This window comes from Thermobia domestica, chromosome 17 (genome assembly GCF_964235325.1).
Source record: "Thermobia domestica chromosome 17, izTheDome1.hap1.1, whole genome shotgun sequence".
Lineage (NCBI taxonomy): Eukaryota > Metazoa > Arthropoda > Insecta > Zygentoma > Lepismatidae > Thermobia > Thermobia domestica.
The window spans coordinates 76,405,904-76,430,405 of NC_137470.1; the positions used below are offsets into that span (position 1 = coordinate 76,405,904).

A 24,502-nucleotide genomic window follows, 5' to 3' on the forward strand; every position below is an offset into this window, starting at 1 on the left:
ATGACAAATCTGTAAAAAATACATTGAGAGTAAGACACAGCAAAAGGTGAGAATTGGAAGGGGTGATATGTAAAAATACTCCCTGATATTAGTGTCAAATCCATAGCTTCCAGTGCCACTGAGATGAATAGTCACACTTCCACATTGATCAGTCCAAGTTTAGTATAAGTTTAGCCCCACTGGGAGAAGGGGCATGAGGAGTGAAATATAAAATATCAAAAATGACTGAGGTTAGTGTCATTTTGAGCTCGGGAAAACGGCTTGACCCGTTAGAAATGACTTCTGAAACACAATACCCACTTCAAGTTGGGTTTTTAATCGTATTAAGCTAATTAAAGAGCGTGTTCGGTAGAGGTAAGGTTTTCCAGAATGTATGTCAAAAGTAGAGTATCTTTTGTATTTGTATAATTACACTCTCAATGAAATACGAATCCCAACGGGGAAGGGGATTCAAATATTTTCCATAAATCTTTTCTCCCCTTGCGAAGAATAAGCATTTCAGCTAGTAATCTATATACGTATATAAAAATTAAAGTGACTATGTTTGTGACTTCGCATTGCTTGAACTACCCGACCGATCTCGATCAAATTCTGGACATAGATGAGGTTCGGCACTGGGAGGGTTTTTATCACTTCACTTTGACGTTACAATGTAGGAGAGGGGAAGGAAAGGGAATATATAAAAATAAATAAAACTTTGTAACTCTTGAACCACCCGACCGATCTGATCAAATTTGCCACATAGATGAGGTTCGGACCTGGAATACTTTTTATCATTTCACTTTGACGGTACAACTTAGGGGAGGGGGAGATATTTAAAAATTACCGATATTAGTGTGGAATCCATAGCTTTCAGAGTCGCTGAAATAAACAATGACACTCCTGATGCCGTTTAAATCCAAATTCAGCACCGCAACTTGGGGGATGGGGAGATATACAAAAATTATATAAAATGACCAATATTAGGGTCGAATCCATAGTTTTCGGGGTCGCTGAGATGAAGAGTGACACTTCCGATGCCGTTTAAATCCAAATTTAGCCCACAATAGTAATATTTAACTTTTACTGTCATTTTTACCAACCACATGACAAGGAGTTGTGCATTTAAAGTTTTTACTTCAAACAGCGAAGCGGATAATCAAAGCTAGTAAGTAATATACGTATCATACAATTATGGTAACTTTTAGGATTTATGGTAAATTTAGTTACCATGGCGTAATGTTATCTTTGATCGCTTATTTAGGTTCTATAACAGGTAACAGGCCGTTTTATTATTATTATTATTATTATTGGCCAAGTCAATCATGGACCAAAGAACACACCAGATGCGATGGGAACCGGATGATCAACTTTCCGGCGCGAAGTGGGGGCGGAGGGCGTGACTTTTTTCTTGAGGCAAATTTCAAAAAAAATTACGCTCTTAGTTTTTAAGATATCAGATTGAAATTTTGCATCCGGATTGTGTGCACCTTTGACTATTTCTCAATCCTTTTCGAGATCCCTACGTGAACCCAGGCCCACGAGGCGTAACTTTTCCAACGGGGTGATTTTTTCCAGAAAATTTTCGGGTTTTTCCCTAATTTTCTGGTTCAGGTGTATGATACGAACATGTGAGTGGTACCGTTGGACAGCACGTGTTATGGTGAAGAAAATGGCGTTTGAACCATGACTCTAGGCCAAATAGTAATGACGCAGTAAATTTATATAATATAATATATGGCTTACCTTCAAATTTTCAAAAGTTTTTCCACCCTTTGCTTTCAAGATAGAAGATTGAAATATTGCACACGCATTGTGTGCATAACTACGTATTTTTCAAGAGATATTCAGATCCCTACGTAAACCCAGGCTTGGGCCAGAGGAACAAAATATTCCGGGGGGGAGTGATTTTTCAGAAAAATTTCCGGTTTTTCCCAAATTTCCCTGTTCAGGTGTATGATACGGGCATGTGAGTGGTACTGTTGGAAAGGGCTCGTTATAGTGAAGAAAATCGCGCTTGAACATGGCTCTAGGCCAAATAGTAATGATGCAGTAAATTATATATATATAGGGTGTTTCAAAACAACACCGACAATGTTTGGGAGGTGATTCTGACACCAGGATAAGACAAAAAGTATACATACAGAAAACCATATTGGTTTTAAACAGCATTTTAGTGCAACAATTATCTTCTAATGTCTTTTTGGATGGCATGGTGCTCAGTGAATAACTGTGTTTACCTTTGGTTCGATCCCACGCCATTAGGGCCATGAGTTTTGACGGGGCTCTTCCGTTTCCTCCCATATTCTCATTCATTGAATTCTCTCCAAATCATTCACTTATGTTCATGATTCATCTCCTTTAGCCAAAAAGGCATAAAGCACGAGCAAATTACAAATTTAGTTTTAATTTTATTTAGTTTTTTTCTTTTCTTAACACATTAAAAACTCGTGTTCTATAAGTGGTTTCACATTTTACAAGGATTTTTTGCACAAATGGCTTTTTACGTGATCCAACGAAGAGTGTTGGAACTACAGCCAAGAAAGGCAGGCGAGAATACAGCAAAACAGCGCCGAAGGCGAAGAGCCGAACAGTATTTACAGTACCACTAGTAAGCTTAAAAATTAAAATCCAGATACTTCAGTTATTTCTTCTTCAAAGCTTAGCTTTATGAATTTCAATTTTACAACATACAATTTCCATTTTATGGACATTCTGAATCTGCGCTCACCTAGTTCGATTCCAGCTTCCACCAAGTGGGCTTTGTGGTGGACGAACACCGTGTGTGGGGTTTTTCTTGGGATTCTCTCGCTTCCTCCCACTTTCGTCATTCTGTCATTAGCATCCATGTCATCACCAAACACCATCTTTCCCAGCCACAGTGTATAATTGTTGGACGCTAAACTTGAAAAAAAGAAAAGAAAAGAAAACAATCGTAAAGACATTTGTGGATTTCATCGGTTTCCTTTACCTGCAGAGCATAACCCTAGTCCATTAAACGGAAGAGTACATTTCGTTTTATTTCTTTAAAGAAAACTAAACTTGAAGTGAACATACAATCTTAAGGTAGATTAATTTTAAACTGGTCACATTTGGGAAACTTTAAAGGGAAAATTACTTATATTACGACTAAGACAGTGGATAAAGCTGTGAAACAAACTTTGAAACATCTCTTGTCTGCTTTACTCGGTACTTCCATCTGTTTTCAGCATTTCCTCTCCCTCAGTTTTGTATGTACACTATGTCAAAAGAGAACTTGTTTGCAGGTGACGCAGAACCCAAATCAAACAGCGAGGTTCTAGTGAAACATTTTATTGAAACTATCTCAAAATTCGGATTTCTAGAAGTCTGCCATTTAAGATTCCTGAACTAATTGTTCGTTGCAATAAGTTGAATTAGCTGAGAGTAACGTGCAAATACAGCCATAGAACAACTTTAAAAATATATTAACAAAGTTTTACAAGTCCATCACCATTAGTTAATTCGCTTATAATCTGGTTAGAGCAGGGACTTAGTGAAGGGGAGAAGGGATACCAGTAAGAGAGATGCGCACATAAAATTACGTGCTTAAAAAACTAAGAATCGTTGAGAAGCATAGAACTCTGTACATCGTGTAATTTATCGTTAGATTGTTTGAGTGATGAACGGTATAGAAGCCGATATTTTGCTGGTTCTCTCTGACATGCACCATGCAGTAATGTGAAAGAGATCTGAGATAATCAGAATTAAAGAACTAGACAGTGGTGGATCTACTTACAGTAATTAATAGGGTGATTAATCACTTGATTGTAATTAATCGATAAGACGAGACTTACTGCTTAAAGAGGGACCCGAACTATCATCACTTTCCTATAGGTAACACTGCTACTGGGATTCGAACCAGCATCATCCGTATAGTAGGAACAAATGTTAGGCTTTTGTCTATAAAAGGGACAATATTATGCTCTTGGCTATGAGAAGGATACTTGACTGACATTGCATGGCCCTTCCTTGCAACATACCTAACGCGTGCGCTTTGTCTTCGGTGGTTATGGTTCGATTCCCAGTGAGGGATAGCTTCCCAGATATAAGCAACAGGGACAATATACACCATGGTGATAATGTAGTACATCTAACAGACCGTAAAGTAATTATATATTATTTACAGGTAAGAACATTGTGAAAGTCAGGATTTTGCTGAACGAACAACTTTAAACTCATCTGTTGGATAGCGGATTGAAGTTATGTTTGTTACGAAATAAAATCTTTCGTGAAGTAACTAAATATGTTTCGAATGTGTATTTGCAGAAAGGTAAAAATATAGTTTTCTGAGACTGTAGAAAGAAGAAAGAAAAAATGTGAAAGGAAAGGCTATTTCACCAGCAAACATAGAAAATCTTGAAGTTTTGGTTGAATTCTTAGTTTTGCCGGAACTACATGAGGATGTAATGCTAAGAGCAAATTATTTCTAGAAACTGAACAGTGTTATAGATTTCAAACGTAACAACTTGCATGTTGAATTAAATAAAAAACAGTGGTGAACTGTCTTTCGTTTAACGAAATAATGAAGACTCAATCAATTGTAATGTTGCGCGTATTCTTGTTCAAACAACTGAACTCTGTATGTCAAAACAGTCCGTTGCTAAGAGCTTTTTCTTTCTTTCTTTTTCTTTTTTTTTTAATTTAACACACTCCTCACTTCACCTCTCTTCGACTATGATGATTTCGCACCCTGATACATTTGTAGGATTATCCGCGTATAGCAGACAAAGCTAATTTGCAATGGCCTCTCGTATACTCATTGTCTTTGATTGGACTCGCACTCACGTGCCAGTTACCCAAACTCGCGAACCAAGCGCTCGAGTGTCCGGGACTCGACCTCAATAACTGAGCGCGAGCCCAACTGAGGTGAGTGAGCCTAAGCCCCAAGAAGATTGATGAGCAAGCCCCAATGAAGTAAGTAAGCGCAAGCACGATTGTTACCTAAATTGAGAGAAACAAGCCCTAGCCTGAGTGAGAGCGAACCCCAATGAAATAATTGAGTGCGAGCCCCAATGAAATAATTGAGAGCGAGCCCGATTGAGGAAGGTGTGCCCGAGTGCGAGCCCAATTGAGAGAAATGAGCCCGAGTGAGCACGAGTCTATTTGAAAGAAGCGAGCCCGAACCCCAAGAAGACTAATGAACGAGAGCCCAATGAAATAAGTGAGTGTCCGAGTGAGAAAAATGTGCCCGAGTGTGGCTCCAATTGAGAGAAATGAGCTCTAGCCCAAGTGAGAACAAGCCCCAATGAAATAAGTAAGAGTGAGCCTGATTGAGGAAGGTGTGCCCGAGTGCGACCCCAATTGAGAGAAATAAGCCCTGGCCCGAGTGAGAGCGAGCCCCAATAAAATAAGTGAGTGCGAGCCCAATTGAGAAATGTGCGCCTATGCGCGAGCTCAATTGAGAGAAATGAGCACTAGCGTGAAGCCCAAGAAGGCTAATGAGCGCGAGGCCCAATGAAATAAGTGAGCGCGAGCCCGATTAAGAGAAGTGTGCCCGTACGCGAGCTCAATTGGGAGAAATGGGACCGAGCCCGAGTGATCGCGCGCCCACATGAGGGAAATGATCCCGAGCGCGGGTAAGCATGAGCTCAGTTGAGAGAAGTGAGAGTGATCCCGAGTGAGCGTACGCCCACCTTAGAAGTCGGTCCGAGCCAGAGAGAACGCGAACACAGAGAACGAACCCAATTGAGATCACTGAGCCCGAGCGAGCGCAATGAAAATGGCCTCTCTGTCGCTGACGCAAGTGAGTAGTACATCGTATGAAAAACGGTTCACTATTCTTTTGGAAATGATAAACCAATTATATGCCTCAATTCTGCGATAAATACAAGCTGTACTAGACGCTAGAAACGGCCTAATACCGTATTAATCAGTAAGTAGCATTACGTTAAGATATTTTTAATATTTTCATAATTATATATTTATCTACAGCAGTGAGAAATCATGAGTATAGGTAAACTTACTTATAGAAAAACTACTAATTTAAACTTGAAACAGCACAGTTTTTTCAGATCTAAAACAATCTTTTTGATCTCATCTAGGCTTATATGTACGATTTGCTTGACACACCAACCGAATTTCTTAACAACTACTGCAGGACGCTGACTATTTATTAACGATAGCATTTACATTGAACGTTATTGTGCTAAAAACACTTTCCCACAGTTTTCTAAGTTTCTGGAACTTACTTTCAAACCCAACAGCGAAAGGAAGAACAGCTATGATCATCCAGGGCTGCACATGATATACCATATCCAATGGGTTACATAGACCAAGCTTCGACTTCTGCATCACAAGTTGAGATAATGTCCATCGTAGACCACTGAAAGATGTAAGAATTATGTATATTGCAACCGTACAGTATAACATATTTCTAAATGTGTATTTAGAACCCACCTTCAATTTGTCATATGAATTGGATGAGACTCATAATTCTACAGGTACAACTTATTTCTTGTCACTAAATACACACAACCTCTGTAAAGCGACAACATTAAAACAGTTATTAATATGGAGCTACTAACAGGTTGGATATTCCTTTACTCATGTGTATATACACAGTATAGTATTTTAGTATTCCAGTGAAGTGCATCACTCATTTTTAGCATTGCAATACGGCGCATTACCTCATTCATATTGTTACGGTCATATTGTCATCGACATCATTGTGTTTATGGACATAACTGTGTAGTCCGTACCTGAAAATTTTCGACTCCTGTGCAGAAACATGGGAAAATGTGGTCGGGACGACTTTTAAGACGAAACTTATAATACGTGTACTAACGGCAGGCACAAGTAAAAAACATCCGCACAATTCGTTCTCACGAAAATTATCAATAAAGAGAAGCTGCACAAGCGTTTCCGAAAACAAAGTGAATATTAAAGCACTATCTCGTTCTATCTCTCATGGTTCAATGGTAGAACGCACACCTCCGGCGTGTGCGGTCCCTGGTTTGAACCTAGCTTCGGCTAAATGGTGTGGTAGACAAGCAACGTGTGCGTGGGTTTTACGGGGTTCTCCCGTTTACTCCCACTTTCTTCATTCCATCACTATTATCCATTTCATCATCACCGTCTCCTTTAGCTTAAGTACATAATTATGGGATGTTAAACTATTAAGATTTGCTGTATAAGGAACTTACATAAGAAGAAAAAGCTAAAGTTACAAATACAACTTCCGTTTTTAGTATCATTACTAGCTGAACCTGCGCTCCCTACACAGCGCATCACTCACATTTGAGCATGAATCTCGTTGTCATTCCTCACAACATTTGTACGTGTCACTTTACAGACACAAGTGAAAGCAGTCTTGATAAAAATCGGCACGGGGTACCATAAAGGGAAGATCTTTTTGATAATTTTCTTCAATCTCTCACCATTTTCAAGATTTGAGTCTACTTCCGGTTGGAGTTTCTAATTCATGTATGATCAGTGTTTTCCTTATTCTTGCATCCAGTATGTAATGAGCAAATATATTACACACACAATTAACTATAATGTGAGTGATATATGGTGTTCATTGGGCAACACTCCAAACAATAAATATTCATGTTAGACTCGTAAAATGGTTATTCTTCGTTTTTCATCATCATTTGGCCATAAAACAAACGCCGGAGAGATATACTACCCCCGTATACAAATGTGTAGTGTTGGAATGTATAACTTGTAGGATATCATGATTTACTTTTTCTAATTTCAACACTTCCAGTGTACCCCTAAAAATGTAATAAAAATAACGGCCATGTTTTTTTTTTAAAGTATTCAATTAGAACTGAACAATCTACACAAAATTTGCAATCAATCAGTGAAAACGGCATCTTTCTAAAGCCTATGGTTCCCGAGAACTCACTGTCGAAAGGATTGGCCAGAAATATATAAATATTTCTAGCATTTTAAATATATAGATTACGTATTATTATTATTATTATTATTTACTGTTGAGTGGAAAGTCGTTAGTAAACGGCCAAGGGGTAATATCCAAGAAAAGAGAACAAAAACAAATGAAGCGCATGAGCCAGGTCTTAACAAAAACCGTTACAACCTAATGCAAGAGAGAATGAGCACAAATTAAAGATCAATAAATAACTCTACCGTGGGTCTGCTCTATTTGTAACGCTGCTTGACCCAATTGTTTCTTGTAAAAATGTAACTGCATTTGTGAAAGGTAGTGTTAATACTGAAGTTGAAAAATGTGTTAAAAACTAAAGATAATAGCAATTTCTCACTTTATGTTAGTGCACCGCACAATGAGTTTAATACTTCCAAATGAAATGAAATATTTGAGTTTAACGTCTCACGTGCTGCCCACGAGCATGATGTTGTCCACCAAAAACTTACTTGGTCGGGGATCGAACCAGGAACCCCACGTACTAGAAATAAGCGCTCTACCACTGAGCCACCGTAACCCCCCCCCCCCCCCGAGTTTAATACTGTGCGTAAGTGAAATGTTATTGCCGAATGGCGCATTGCTTACTACATTTAAGGGTTGTCTTAAAAACTGAAATACGTGTGGAAAACCCTGAAAACGAATCGAATTACAAGTCTGGTAAATGTATTTGTCTTTTATTAATAATAAGTAGATGAGCAGAATTGTGAGGAACTTACGCTTATCTTATCAAAACGTAAATAATATTAATACAAAGGAACAGCCTTTCAATAACGAAATAAACTGTGAAACATGTTTACAAGAATCGAATGTACATTTCACACAATTATATAGTGGGTATAATGTCATTAGAAAGGACAGAAACCTGTCACTAGATAACAAAAACAAAGGATGTGGGTGTATGACCATAATAAATAACAAATACTCGTACAGAATGACAAAAATTCCTGACGGTAGACTAGATGTAATAATAATAATAATGATAATAATAATAATAATAATAATAATAATAATAATAATAATAATAAGCATATTAATCCCTGTCTATATACCACTTTTACTATGTTTGTATCACTTTCCTCCTATACTACCGCTACACAGTATTACAGATTATTGTGACTGGCTATGTTCTTACTTGTTGACAATATATGGTAATTTTAAAATGTTGTGTCTTTTTAATGTAGAAAGAATTGTCTAGAAACCAGGGACTGTAACCTCAAGCAATTTTTACGTTAGAAAGAAAGTTAAAAAGGTAATTGAATTAAGCAACATCCTTTAGTTAGTTAAACCAAATGAATAAATCATACGATGCTATGATTAAAGACAGAGTACTGGACTTTTCGTTAATCTGGAGTTTGGAAAATAGTACAATAAACTTAAATTATGCAGCACTTACAAAAATCGATCGTTTCCATGCACAATTTGCACATACATATACGGAGTAAGAAGCAATAACGACGCTAAGATCACAAAACAGACAAATAATTATAACTTTAGAAAGGCTGACTTCTTAAAAGTATTATGGAATTAAGGAAATAAATGAAATTTATGATCCTGCTAACAATGTTGATAAAATTACCAGAAACTTGTATTATAAAATATTCAACGTGTTTGATATTTATGTACCTAAGAAATTTAGTAACAATACAAATTATGGTATCCGAATTACTCCCAAAATTAGACTGACTCTTAAAAAGAAATACCTTGAGGCAAGAAAATTGTATTTCTCAACTTTGGAGAATAGTATTTGGACGGACAATTTATATTTCTGAGACCACCAAAAAATCGCACAACAAAGAAAATACCACGGCAGATAAAATACGATAATAGACCAGTGGCGGAGACTATAGATGTTTCAAAGTCTTTTGACCCTTAAATTGACTTAGTTAATCACAAGCAACGTTAACTTCAATGTTATGTATTTTTGAGATCGAAGTATTCCATTTATTAGCATTACAACGTTCATTAGATATCTCCTGAACGTATATGTTGAGTTGGTTTTGAAAAATATGGATATCTATCGCCGGTAGATATCTGCATAGTAGCTAATTTCAAGTGTTAAGCCTCGTACTCTTTTGTGTTGTTTTCAATAACTTCAGCGTCCGACAATGAAAACATCCGATAAAGGTAAGTAAATATTCTTGTTTTTACGACAGTTTCATTGAAATCCGTTTGTTCCTCTCCAAGTAATTGATATATACAAAACTAAATTGACTGTAAACAACACTGCCAATTCAGATATATATTTCTGAACGTAATTGACAGAGAAATATCTACATGCGTTCGACTTGACTTTCACCACACTTTGATTTTATGGATATATGTATTCGCTTTATATAACACTTTAGTCTCAGCTTCGTTGGGAGCAGACGACCGTGTTTATGATATGGAATAAACTTTGCTTTCAGTACTGCAATAGATTTACTACGTACAAATAAGATTATATTCAGAAAATAATATATGAATGAAGTAGTCGTTTTAAGCTTTCAGTTACCTACCTATAATACAGAACCTTTGCAATAAATATGTATTGTCTGATTATTTCTGCTGTTTGATTACTTATCTACGCCTGAGTAAAATTACTTGAGGCTAGATTTTAGAACAAGCCTAACTGTACAATTTTTATAGTTTAAAACATGGGAAACAGGAAATATATAGGAGAATATACTTTTGGGTTTTACTATTCCAACAGTTATCAATAGTGAAAAAAAAAAAATGTTCTTTACACAAACTTAGAAGGGAATAATTTGACTTGCACAAAAATCTGCTGCATTCTTATTTGGGTAATTAGAAACTATATACTATACTTTTGAAAATTTATTCTGACACATTTTCTACGATAAGCCCCAAAAGCAAACTTCATTATATATTTCAATCAGCAGCGTTATTTCAATGTTTTACCAGGAGGAAGTATGTTTGTCCACGAACATAAGAATTTCAGTTTTTTGTTCCTATATAATTTATTAAAACGTATAATGTTTCTCAAACTCAGTTAGGGTACAATGTCCTCCCGAAATGACGCCCTGTTTGAGGAATAAATCTATTATTCTTTTATGGACTACAGAAGCAAAAGTTTGTCTGTTCCTGATAGCGACGATGATAGAAGACAAGGATCAAGAATTGTGAAGGCCAGGGCTTTAGTAAAAAAGTAATAAATATAACAAGTTTTCCCGTTGCCTTACTCTGAGGCAAGAATTGTGTTTCACTTTATTCGTATTTGTAATGTACTTGACATTGTTGCTCATAAGCAACATGTAATTTATCATTTATTTGTATCGATAAATTGTTGTAAACATAATGTATGTGTTAAAATAAACATAAATGTAAGAAAATTGTAATTAAACCTTTTGTTGTTGAATTTAAGCACAATGTGTCAATTAAAGGGTTAAGGATAAGGATGTTTTTATAACTCTTTCAATTTTGATTCCAACCAATATGAGGGATGTGAGGTTATGAAATTGAGAAAATTTAGTAGCAACTTAGGTTGGTCGATTTGTATTTCAAACATCATGGTAACTAATATAATTCACAAAATCAGAAAAATTAAAGGGAGTGCTTTCTCTGGATCTGATATCCCATTTCATATAATTAATGCCTACAGTACTAAAGTAGCTTCAAACTTATCAAACATTTTCAACATTCTACTAGAAATGGAGTATTTCCATAGAAATGGAAACAAGTATATGTTGCTCTGAACACAAATCAGATGATCAAGAAAATATTCAAAATTATAGGCTTATAAGTTTAATAAATGAATTCTACGAATTTCTGAATTAATTAGAGTACGAACATCTATATTTTAATGTAAAAAATACTTAACTGAAAAAAAAAATCATAAATTCTAGAAAGGCAAATCGATTGTAGCCAATTCAACTTATTTTTCAGACTTCATATGCCTTCCAATAAAAAGTAATTTATAACTAGATGCTATACTGGATGTGACTCAATTAATGTAACGAACGTCTGAAGGTGATTCCTGACAGCAAGATAAGACGAAAAGTATAGACCAACTTGGGTGCAGAAATGCTTCTTTTCGACATTTCTTATGACCACCCGAAAATGTGTCGCAAAAATGCACGAACAGAACATCCATTACACTAGTCAAAAAAAAAAAAAAAAAAAAAAAAAAAAAAGTCTGTTGCCGGTAATATTTTAATGGATTCTAAGTACAGGGTTATTCAAAAAGAAAGAACAGATTTCAAACATTTATTTCTTCCAAACTACAAAAGATAGAAACATTAACAATTTAAACAGCCCGGATAGAAGTTCCAATCACGGCCGCATTGGCGCTGTTGTTTGTTTGTAGTGAAATGGCGGCGTCACCACAGGAGAAGTCTTTTTATGTGCTACAATTGGCAAAACTTGAGTCCATTGTTCCAGTTCAGCGAGCATTTCGCCGTCAATTTAATACACAACCGCCGCATCATAAGCAAATTTACGAGTGACATTGAAAATTCGTAGATGGTTGCATCTGCAAAGGGAAAAGCACGGGACGTCCACGCACATCGAACGAAAATGTCGAGCGTATTCGTACACTTTACGAAAGGAGCCCAAAGAAATCCACATCACGAGCAAGCAAAGAACTTAACATTCCTCAACCAACGGTATGGCAATTTCTAAAACATCGTCTGCACATGAAGTCATACAAACTGCAGTTATTGCAAGCATTGCATCCTGACGACCACAACAAAAGGTACGAATTTTGCATTAGCATGTTAGATGATATGGAAGAAGACAATTTTGCTCAACGATTATTTTTTTCCGATGAATCCACTTTTCATCTTTCTGGTAAAGTTAATCGCCATAACGTTAGAATTTGGGCAAGTGAAAATCCTGCGGCAGGTATTCAACATGAAAGAGATTCACCAAAGATGAACGTCTTCTGTGCGATATCTGTAACCAAAGTTTATGGGCCTTCCTTCTTCATGGAGAAAACTGTGACAGGATTAACCTATCTAGGCATGCTTCAAAACTGGTTATTTCCCCAACTTGAAGATGATTCAGATGACTTGATCTTCATGCAAGATGGTGCCCCGCCTCATTTCTCTAACAACGTTCGACGTTACTTGAATGACACCATTCCAGGACGTTGGATTAGAAGATCAACTTTATCGCCGGTGGCCTCCCAGGTCTCCAGATTTTTATCTATGGGGTTACGTAAAAGACCGTGTTTTTATCCCTCCTACGCCTGACACTCTTGAAGGTCTACGACATCGAATTGTTGAAGCTGTGAATTCGATAACTAGAGACCAGCTGATTCGTATGTGGCAAGAAATGAGCCACCGTTTTGACATTTGTCGTATAACACACGGTGCTCATATTGAATGCACACCATAATTACTAACAATAAATTGTAAACTTTTCTCAATCAAGTAACGTTCGAATCATGTTTCTATCTTTTGTAGTTTGGAAGAAATAAATGTTTGAAATCTGTTCTTTCTATTTGAATAACCCTGTATATTGTGCACGCTGAACCCCAAAATAAAGTTTGTTTTGCCAAATTCGCTCTAGGTGTTGAGATAATGGGCATCAATATAGATGTATCGTGAATGAAAGGGCATGTGTATGTCGCTACTACGCTGTAAAAGTTGTGAAATTGTAGACATAATTTTGTGCCGAATTTGATTCGTCATTAATAGTATTTGTCTTAGTTTGTAAATCCTTCCATTTCTGTTAGTTAATTATGTTTGTGTCTTCATTTCTTTCAGTGAAAAATGAGTTCTTCACGAAGAGGCTGTAGAAAAGAACCAGATGTTTTTTTGCTACATCTGTGGCGAATACTGTCAACCAAAGCAAAGGAGGAACATGAGACTTCGTCAAGCAAGCATATTGTGCATATTTCGGTACAAAGGTTGGAGACCAAGACAAAAGTTGGGCGCCCCGTAAGGTTTGCAAGACTTGTGTCGAGTGCTTACGGTATTGGACAAAAGGTGGAAGAACAGGGTTGAAATTTGGTGTGCCTGTGGTATGGGGAGAACAGAAGAATCTCCATGATGATTGTTATTTTTGAGCCATAAACGTGAAAGGCCTCAATCGTTACAAAAACACAAACACAATCCTGACTTAAAATCAGCGAGAAGACCAGTGCCTTACAGTAGGGACATTCCAGTGTCGGCGTTTACCTCCCTCCATCCACTTGCATTGTCTTGAAGAAAGTCAGTCAGTAAGTGACACCAGTGAAAGTAAATTTGATGACAGAAAGGTGCGAAATGGATAGTTCTTGCAAAATGAACTGAATAATCTTATACGAGAACTCAGACTATGAAAACAGCAATCAGAACTTCTTGCATCTAGGCTGAAGTAAAAGAACTGTCTGAACCCTGAAACTAAAATAACAATTTATCGAAGAAGGCTGACTTTCTCCCACATTGCATGAAGGAAGAAGAGGTACGTACTGTAACAACATTCTGCAGCTTCTTTTTCAATTAGGATTACCAAAATATCGACAGGAAGATTGGCGGCTATTCATAGACAGTTCCTCAAGAAGCTTCAAATCTGTGTTTTGTACAATGGCAACCGCTATTCATCTGTTCTTATTGGATATTCGACAAAACTTAAAGAAGAGTATACAAACATTAAGCAGATCTTAGAGATGCTACGTTATCATGAACACCAGTAGTAGACCTTAAAATGGTAAATTTATTGTTAGGACAGCAAAGTAGGTACACCAAATACCCTTACTTTACCTGCATGTGGGATAGTCAAGCTAAACATCTGCATTGGGAGCAGGGCACATGGCTATTAAGAGAAAATATGTCAGTAGGTGCAGGAAGCATCATTAACGAGCCGTTAGTTGCCAGGGACAGAATCATTCTCCCATCTTGATTCCATATCAAGTTGGGAGTTACGAAACAATATGTTCGAACTTTGAAGAAGGATGCCAAATATTTCAGATACACTTGTACAGTCCGCAGCAAAAAAAACCTGCAACAAGTCTTTGTGAAACGACGAAGTCTTTTGCTCCAAAATAAGTGTGCAAGGGAGGACGCCGAGGTTTCTTTTGGCGGGATTCGTGCCACCTAGACGTTATGTTGATTCCCTGAGCTGTTAGGCGTAGTTTCACAATAAACTTACATGCTAATGTTTCAGGTTTTTTGCTGCGGACTGTACATCCTTCCCAGGTAAAAGTATGGAAAAACTAAAGTAGGAATATTCGATGGTCCTAACATCCGTAATCTTATGCATGATGCGTAATTTGTAACTGTCATGAACGACACGGAAGTCGTTGTATGGTGCAATTTCGTTTCTGTAATGAAGAAATTCTTGGGGACCACAAATCAAACAGCTATGAGGAACTAGTTCAAAATAAGCTTAACAGCTTTCAGAAACACAGGTGCTAATAGTATTAAAATGAGTAGCAAGTTGCATTACCTCCATAGCCACTTGGACAGATTTCCCGGCAACCTTGGCGATTACAGTGAGGAACACGGTGAGAGGTTCCCCCAAGACCTAACATGATGGAAGAAAGGTATCAAGGCCGGTGGGACACTCACATGATGGCTGATTGCCGTTGGACCCTACAGCGTGATTGTCCTACTGATGAACACAGACGAAAATCCAGCAAAATGAGCTATTGTATGTGTTAAATTTATTCTTGTGTTACGTACAATCAGGTGCATACTCTTTTTTGTCTCACTCTTCATGAACTATGTATATTTCCATGTGATTTAATGTTGTTTGACACAAATTAAATGTTATTTGACACACAGCTACGTGTTCATATCACATATCTCTATGTCTAGCGTTTGTATTTCTATAGTGACTGTTCATGCAGATAAACTAGAGCCAATCTAGGACAACTGCTGTCATATTCGTAATTTAAATGACAAATCTAACCTAATTTCGCCGAAATTACCGCGGCTGCAAAAGTTGTGTTTACCAGTGTTATTTTTAATCGTAGATTCCATTAACGTACAACTAGATGCAGTACAGGGGCGGCGCAAAGGTGACCACCAAAGAAACTGCAGTATTCCTTTGAGTATTTTATCAAAGTTGAATGAGGAAAATGAACAACAATCAAGTACAAGATTTCAACAGTCAAAAGTAACAGTTCAGCGTTCAAGTTAGAAGACCACTTAGAATTCGAAAGAAGGAAAGATATACATGTGCGATCGATTTACTTTGTCTCAGCAGAGAATAAACAATCGGAAAAAAAAAATTATGAAACGAAGTCTAACGTATCACAATTATAACTTTTACGCTAATGATGGCGGATAATGAACGGCGGCTGAATTCCTGGTCCAGATTAGATATATTACCCGTCAGGCGACATGTGCAGAAACATAACATGCAGTATCCAAAAATGCAAAGATCACATGTGATGAACGAGTGAATGTACAAAAGATTCTCCACATGACAACAGGAATTCCCACAAATGGCGTGAATACAATTTGGACAAAAGTAAGCTGCATGGAAGGATTTCCTCCTCGTAATATGTAATTGCATGGAAGATGATAGTTCTGTGCACAGAAGCAATAAAGATGAAACACGAGATGACGTGCGCGTTTCATAACAATATAAAGAAATGCGCTGGGATATTAGACTTGATTCATCCGTTAGGTGAAATCCAGTGTTTCTTCCAGGGATACTTTCGAGGGGTTGTTTCTCTCCTTTTCAGTTGGTAAACCGTCCCTTACCCCCTGAGCTACGAAAAACTAAATTGTTATTGAGAATATCGGTATATCAGAATAGGTCCTAGTGTAGATCACTTACATGTTGATTTTGTCGCTGCGCGACAAAATTTTCTAGAAAAAAGCTAGGTGGAATCACATATATATGTATATATATATATATGTATATATATATATATATATATATATATATATATATATATATATATATATATATATATAATCGGGAGAAATCTTTCGACGTTCTATGTGTATCATGGAGCTGGAATGAATACCTACATGGAAGAAAGAGAAGGTGGCATTTTGCTACACGTAGCAGTACGTACGTAGCTCATAATACTTCCATCTAAGGGCATGATGCTCTGATCGCACACTACGGAACTGATCGTCTCTTGTGTGCTAATCGAGAGTGCATCGCAGAAGGCTGTCTTGCAGTTTTCTTGTGGGCAACTACGCAAATTGTGAGTGATATACATAAATGAAATGAAATATTTGAGTTTTACGTCCCACGGTTATGCCGGTTAGGCTAAAGGAGACGGTGATGATGAGAGATGAGTGAAATGGTGGAATGAAGAAAGTGGGAGGAAACGGGAGAACCCCGAGAAAACCCACGAGAGTGATATACATAGTCTGATGTTCTGGTGTTACGTGTGGAAGTGCTGTATAACGGAATAGGAAGTGTTGTGTTCAACGATTGAGAGTTGTGTCAATGTGTTCATAGTCGTGTAAAACGTGTGGACGTTTGTGTTCAAGTAAAATTGATTGTGTTTATCTGTACGTAACTGCGCAACGACAGATTACCGTGTCCACGAGCTGGTAGATATGTACCTAATTTATGAAGAAGCAAGGGGTAACTGCCGAAAGGAGAGGTGTTTATGTCGTGACCGTTTCCCTCATAAAGAGTACCTTTTCCTGTATTTCTTCAACACCTCCGATTTGGTTTGATTCTGATTTACTTTTAACGTCCCACAGTTCTGCCTGCTAGGCTAAAGTATACGTGGACTTACTGATTATAGTGAAATCCAAACCACTTTGGTCGTTCAACTGTATCCTCACAGGGAATCGAACCCAGGACAACGCGAACCGAAGTTAATTCAACACCTCCGAATTCGCCTTTGACACATAGGGTCTCTTTAAGCTCCCTGACGTAAAACTGGAGGAAATCGCACCATGTAGACAGTTGAATTAGAAGACAACGTACTGGGGACGATCGGAAGTCGTACTGAAACTAGCAATAGCAATGTATGGAGTGTGGGAAATCCATATGCAACTCTAGTGAACAATGAGCATCACAGATGTAGTGTGGGCGTGCAGTTCGGTATAAAGGATAATTTTGTGGTAGTGCCTTATTTATTACCGGCCCACCTGTGTGCGGGTACGTGTCTTTTATTGTTAAGTGATGTTCTCCCAAAGCTGCTAGAACAAGACAGCAGATATGGTTTCAGCATGACAGTACATCTACATATTTTGGCAGGAATGTGCAGACCTACTTAAATGAAACATTTCCAGGTCGTTGGATTGGAAGAGACGGACCTGTGTTACAGTTACCTCGCTCACCCAACCTCACGTTCCTTGATTTCTTTTTCCAGGGGGAAATGAAACCCCTTCTGTATGCAACACCGGTCACGACAGATGGAGAACTTGTTACCCGAGTTAAAGCTGCTGTGGTAGTCATCTCCGAAATGCGAGGTGTGTTCTTCTGCTACCCTTGTGTGTGACCGTGAACTTGTACTGCTGTGGAACTGGTCCGGTGGACCTTCTTCCTTCGTAAATAGTCTAAAGTGGAAAGGAAAAACTTCTCAGGTCTATAGTAGTATAGGTTTACGGGTGGCACGAATTATGTGTTATGATTGCATGCAACAGATCGTATATTTACTAACCAATTTCTGTGATTGATATTTAAGTATTTTTTATTTTTATTTATTTACTTTTACATAATATTGGCCTTCCAGTTAGATGTCTAAAAACACAAAAACACTTATTTTTGAAAATCTAATATTTAATATTAAAATACTTATAAGCACACATTTAATTACGTATTCTTATTACAATCTGTAGTAACCTCACATTTTCATTCCAGTTATCTAATCATCATCATAGGTATTCTGCCATTAGTGGGAGATCACGCAACTGAGAAGCTCCCATGCTCCAGTCTTCAGTTAACCTCGTCGTCTTCATGTACGATTTTTCTGTTTTGATACCTTCCATCAACTGTAGCCTCCTTCGTCCCCTCCCTCTCTTTCCTGCCACCATACCCTCTAGCATGTCCCTCGTGATACAGTTTTTTCTCAGCCAATGTCCCAACCAGTTTCTCTTCCACTTCTTAATAATATCTAAAATTGTTCTTTTTTCCCCACCATTTCTAATACCCTCTCATTCGTTTACAGCTTGACCCAGCTAATTCTCTCCATTCTTTTCCACACCAACATTTCGAAAGCTTTGTCATTTTTCATCACTTTTACGTAATGTCATTGTTTCTGCTCCATACAGTACAATACACCACATGAAGAATTGTATTAGTCTTTTTCTTAATTCTTTATTCAGGGTTCCACACAATAGTATTTTCTTCCTCCTAAAGGCCATTTTTATACTTGCTTTTATTTCACGTTCGCACTTCATATCATCACCAATAATACTATCTAGGTATCGAAAACTAGTCACGTGTACTATTTTCTCCTCTCCATTTCTATTATTTGCCACGGACCACTTCGTTCCAATCACCATGGCCTTTATCTTTCTAACATTTATTTTCATCCCATATTCTTCACAGCCCTTCCTTATGTTTTCCAACATCTTATTGATTTCCTTTCCTGATTCCGCAACAAGCGCCATATCATCTGCAAACTGTATATGCCTAATCATTCTACTTCCTACTGAAATGCCGTCTTCATTACGTAGACTTTTTATACTATCTCTTCTAGATAAATATTAAATAATGTTCACGACAGACATCATCCCTGTCGAACTCGCCTTTCATTTGCACTCTTCTCTGTTATTTCTTCTTCTATTCTAACTTCTTGGTTCATATATAAGATTTGTATGACTCTTCGATCTTTTCATTCCAGCCCAATCTTTAGAACTCCCAACAACTATTCCCAATTCACGCGGTCAAAAACCTTTTCTACGTCAATAAATACAACATACACCTCCTTCCCTTTTCCCATAAACCTTTCACTGATTAGCTTTCATAATCCACTAGCATCTCTTGTGCACTTAACTCTCCTGAACCAGAACTTTCCCCCCTCAACTCTTTCATTTGTTCTTCCATACAACCTTCTGTTCAGTATTCGAAACTAAATTTTTGCTGCATGCGATATGAAACTAATAGTTCTATAGTCCTCACATTCTTCTGGGTTCGATTTCTTAGCCATCGGTATTATGATCGTCTTCAGGAAATCTTTTGACGACTCCTGTTTTATATATTTCATTGTCGAGTTGGAACTATTCTTTCTTGCCCTTGTCTCCCACATTCTTAATGAATTCGATTGGTATATTATTTATCCCGGTTGCCTTTCCATTCCTAATCTCGGATACAGCTTTTTCAAACTCATCCCGAAGAATACTAAACCCTTTATTATCCTCGCCTACTTCATTTTCCACTTCAACATTTAGGCTACACAGTCTATCCCTACTATCATATAAGTCTCAACACACTCTTTCCATCTTCCTATGACCTCACATTTCTCGCTTATTCCTTCCCATTCTTCTTTTCTACTGCCATCATAATACCCCCTTGTTTTCTCCAAAATTCCATAGATTTCACTTCCTTGTGCATTTCCTCATATTTCCCAACTCTTTCCAATTCTTCTATATCCTCGCGTTTTCTTTTGTAAAACTCTTCTCTTGCTCTTCTGTATCAACCTATTTCCATGTCCTCCTCTCCCTTATTTTTCTGCAACATCTGTTCTGTAACCCATGGTTTCTTAGCCATGTTGTATTCGTGGTAACCTATTACTTCTTCTGCAGCATGTTGTATGCACAGTTTAATCTGCTCCTACCACCTGTAACTACATGTACCTATCAGTTCCTAGTTTGAGTATTTTTCTTCGAATTTTTTCAACGAAAAAATTTCTTATATCCTAGTTTTTTTTTTTTTTTTTTTTTTTTAACTTTTCAGTATTCAACACCTTGTTGTCTACTTTTCTTTCTGTCTATATTTTTCAGTTGAATATTCACTTCGATCAGCACAAGGTTATGATCCGAGAAAATGTCTGCCCTGGGAAGGGTCTTCGCGTTCTTCATGCTATTTCGATATCTGTCCTGAATCATAACATAGTCTATTTGATATCTTCGATCTTCTGTTGAGGATTTCCATATATATCATTATCTCTTGAGCTGACTGAACCAAGTACTCCCAATTAGTAGTGAATTCTCTCTACAGAAATTTACCAGTTCTTCTTCCCTTTCAGTTCTTCGCCTAAACCATATTTGGCTACGACATTACTTTCCTGTTTCTCTCCCACAACTGTACTGAAATCTCCCATTATAATTGCACATGTACCCATCTTCTCCCTATCTCTAATCTCTTTTATTTTTCTAATTACCTAAAACTCCGTGGAAAAACACTGACTGTGTGACACTTCAGCACATAAAAAGATGCCAAAACTTGCAGTATTTAATCATTATTTTTTCAACACACACACTTATTACGCGTCCACGCGACCTCTTAACAGGCAGGTAAAATCAGGGTAAGTAATTCTGAGTTTCGATCCATATTGTACCCTTAATACATTAATTAATTCTGCTAACTCTATGGCCTATGGAACCCGAAGGTTCAATGCTGCGTTCACAAAAGCTCTCCACTGACTTCTATCCTTAGCCAACTGGATCCAGTTTCAACTTGGTATTCCTATTTCTGTAAAATCCATCTTAATATTGTCCTTCCATCAGCGCCTAGGTCTTCCTAAAGGTCGTTTTCCCATTGGATTTCCAAATTAAAACTCTGAACTCGGTATAAATTATGCAGTTCCTCCTTATGAAGTTTCTGTCATTTCCCCTTCCCGTTCCTCTTTGGTCTGAATATTCGTCTCACGATTTTATAATCAAATACTCTCATACTTTTAATTAATTCTGCTTCAAGCTTTCATTTTAACATAGCTAACTTTCACAGATGTATACATAAGGTATGTTACACATACGTACCAAATTTCTCAAAAGTAAATCCCCACGTTAAGCGGGTTTGCATATCCAGGCTCCTAACTATGAAAACATTTACGATCACTCTAACCCCAATCATTTCACAGATTCAACCTGTTGTATATAAGTTATTAGGACGTAAAATTGAACGTAATTTATACCAAAAAGACTTTTATGCATTGCAAGGCCTGTAACTGCCAAATATTCACCACAAACTTATAGTCGTATCGACATAAACAAAAAGAAGTGTGGAGCAGGAAACTACTTTACCCAAAAGTCAAAAGAGATTCACTGAAGACATACGAACTGGTCGAGCGGTTCGAGTCACTAGTCTATCAATTAGAAGTTTATGTGTTCAAACCCTGAAGGGAGTATTCGTTTTTTGTTTTTTTAAAGTGTGTTCCTATTTTCATCAGAGGGCTGAGAACATTTCTTTAAATAAATCTTTGGCAACTACTTTTCTCTCAAATTCCATTAGAACGGAACATTATATGAATTGCAAATCTAAAATCCACAGCTGAGAACAAAATATTATGTTCAATATTTCATTATTATCCTTTGATTTCTAATGAAAAACTAATTATAAGCATTGACGATTTCAGAAGATTCTCCCCCGGTAATGGTCAATATATGAATGAGAGAAAACTGATAAAACATTATTAGTCCATTTTGAGCATGATCGAAGATAACTTATGGCCACGAAGGGGGAAATTTATGTCGACAGAATCTAAAATTCTCCCACAGGTCATGCCCTGAAATCATCAGCTTGAAAGGTTTCCTTAACAAATAGAATATTACATTTATTTCTCGTTCTACGTTTTGAAATGGAAATATCATAATTTTAAAGTGAATTATAATACGATAAGCATAAAGATTTATAGACCTAATGAAGTAAATATTCTTGTGTAAGTTATCGATTTCTAATCAGATTAAAACTCGAATATTCGTTTGCATCGCACTTTAAAGTAAATCCTCTCTATATATAATTCTTACTGGAAAGTATGTTTAACTCCAATTACTTAATCAATATTTTTAATATATTTTTATTGATATATTTTTACTATTCAATGTTGTATACACTACATTTCCCAAAGCAAAACCTCGCAAATGTATAGTGGGCTAGTGAATATTATCAAATAAATTATCATTTTGTTTACGTAAATGCTCCATCGCCTCATTTGAAACTTCGTACTTTAAATAATAATAATAATAATAATAATATAGCCATACCTTTATCAGAATTTCAGACTTAGTCAATAAATGAATTCAACGTGGTCTCTATTCCAAGTTCTATTTAATCGAATCCGATAGAAATACAAAGAGAAACTTCGAAAACAGGTAAAAGAAAAATGTTACCTTGGTGGGACTGGAAGTAACCTTTAAGAGTTCCTTTCAATTTACAGACAAATGGCTTAGGCACTTTGTTTCTTTTCTTTAAGTTAATTTATTCACCGAACGTATCTGAGTAACTTGTCTCTATTTTCTACTCGGTTATATACGTTTTACAATCATTTCCGTTAATCTTGAACGACAGGAACACGAATACAAAAACATCTAAGAGAATTAAAATTCCAAACTGTCCCAATGGGAATCGAACCCGGGACACCATACACTTAAGGCACACGTGCTAGCCACTAGACCAGCGGGGGAAAGCAAGTGAAACGCATTTTGTAGTATCTGAAGTTTACACCTATTTCATCCTGCTGTAATAATCATTACCGTATTCGTTATTTTGAGGAATGATATATGTTATTCATTTAGGTTCTATTACATATTCGTTCATAAATATTATATAAATTATCAGAATTATTCATGATCTTCCATGGAAATTCACTGGTGCATGCGCAGTAGAAACAGAAGAATGCAGTTTACTGATATGAGTCAGAATGCAAATTTCTAACAGGCTATCAGAATTCCTTAATGGAAAGTAGTGGTTCCCAACCTGGGGACGCGCAGCTTCCTCCTGGGTAAGCATGAAGTGGGAGTAAAAGGGGCGAAAGCTACTGGCAGAAATGAATTGTGAAATTTATTATTATTATTATTATTATTATTATTATTATTATTTGTCATACCGCTAAATCAATTTCTTCACTGTTTTCTCGTCACAGCCCAAAACCCAATCGATCTGAATGAGAGTTTGTTCCACTTTTACTCGACTATAATTTCTCCTCGCAGACTAACAGATAGTTCTCTACAGCCTTTAGAGCTAGGCATTTTGACAACTTGTAGAAATTTGTATTGTGATTCGTATTAGCAATGACAGTAAAGTGGATCTTTCTGTTTCTACTGTGCATCATCAGCATCATTATATCAAAAGTATTCCGCCATTACCAGCGGGTCACTTACCGCAGCTGAGAAGCTGCCATGCTCCACAATCTTCTGTTAACCTCTCCATCTTCACATACGATTTTTCTGTTTTGATATCGACAATAGCCTAATTATGTTTCTATATAATCTAATTCGTCCCCTCCCTCTCTTTCCTGCCACCATACCCTCTAGCACATCCCTTATGATACAGTTCCTTCTTAACCAATATTCCAACCAGTTTCTCTTCCTCTTCTTAATAATATTTTTCTCCTTCCATTTCCAACCCTCTCATTCGTTTTCCTCTCGACCCAGCTATTTCTCCCCATTCTTCTCCACACACATATTTCAAAAGCCTCCAATTGTTTCTCATCATTTCTGCGTAACGTCCATGTTTCTGTCCTATAAATACAGTAAAATACAGTACACGAAGCATTTTATGAGTCTTTTTTTTTTCAACTCTAAGGTCCCACAAAATAGTATTTTCTTCATCCTAAAGGCTTCTTTCGCCATTTCTATCCTTGCTTTTATTTCACGTTCGCATGTC

At 37.0% G+C, this 24,502-nt stretch overlaps 1 protein-coding gene across 7 annotated transcripts in view; it reads right to left on the reverse strand.

The window, feature by feature from the left end:
• LOC145673765 (solute carrier family 35 member H1) overlaps positions 1 to 24,502 on the reverse strand; it is a 232,607-nt gene that overhangs the window by 22,717 nt on the left and 185,388 nt on the right. For all 7 annotated transcript variants that reach the window (XM_081743520.1, XM_081743518.1, XM_081743519.1 and 4 more), the window contains exon 6: positions 6,189 to 6,322. In XM_081743520.1, the coding sequence (XP_081599646.1) occupies positions 6,189 to 6,322 (134 nt within the window). The remainder of the gene's footprint in view (positions 1 to 6,188; positions 6,323 to 24,502) is intronic.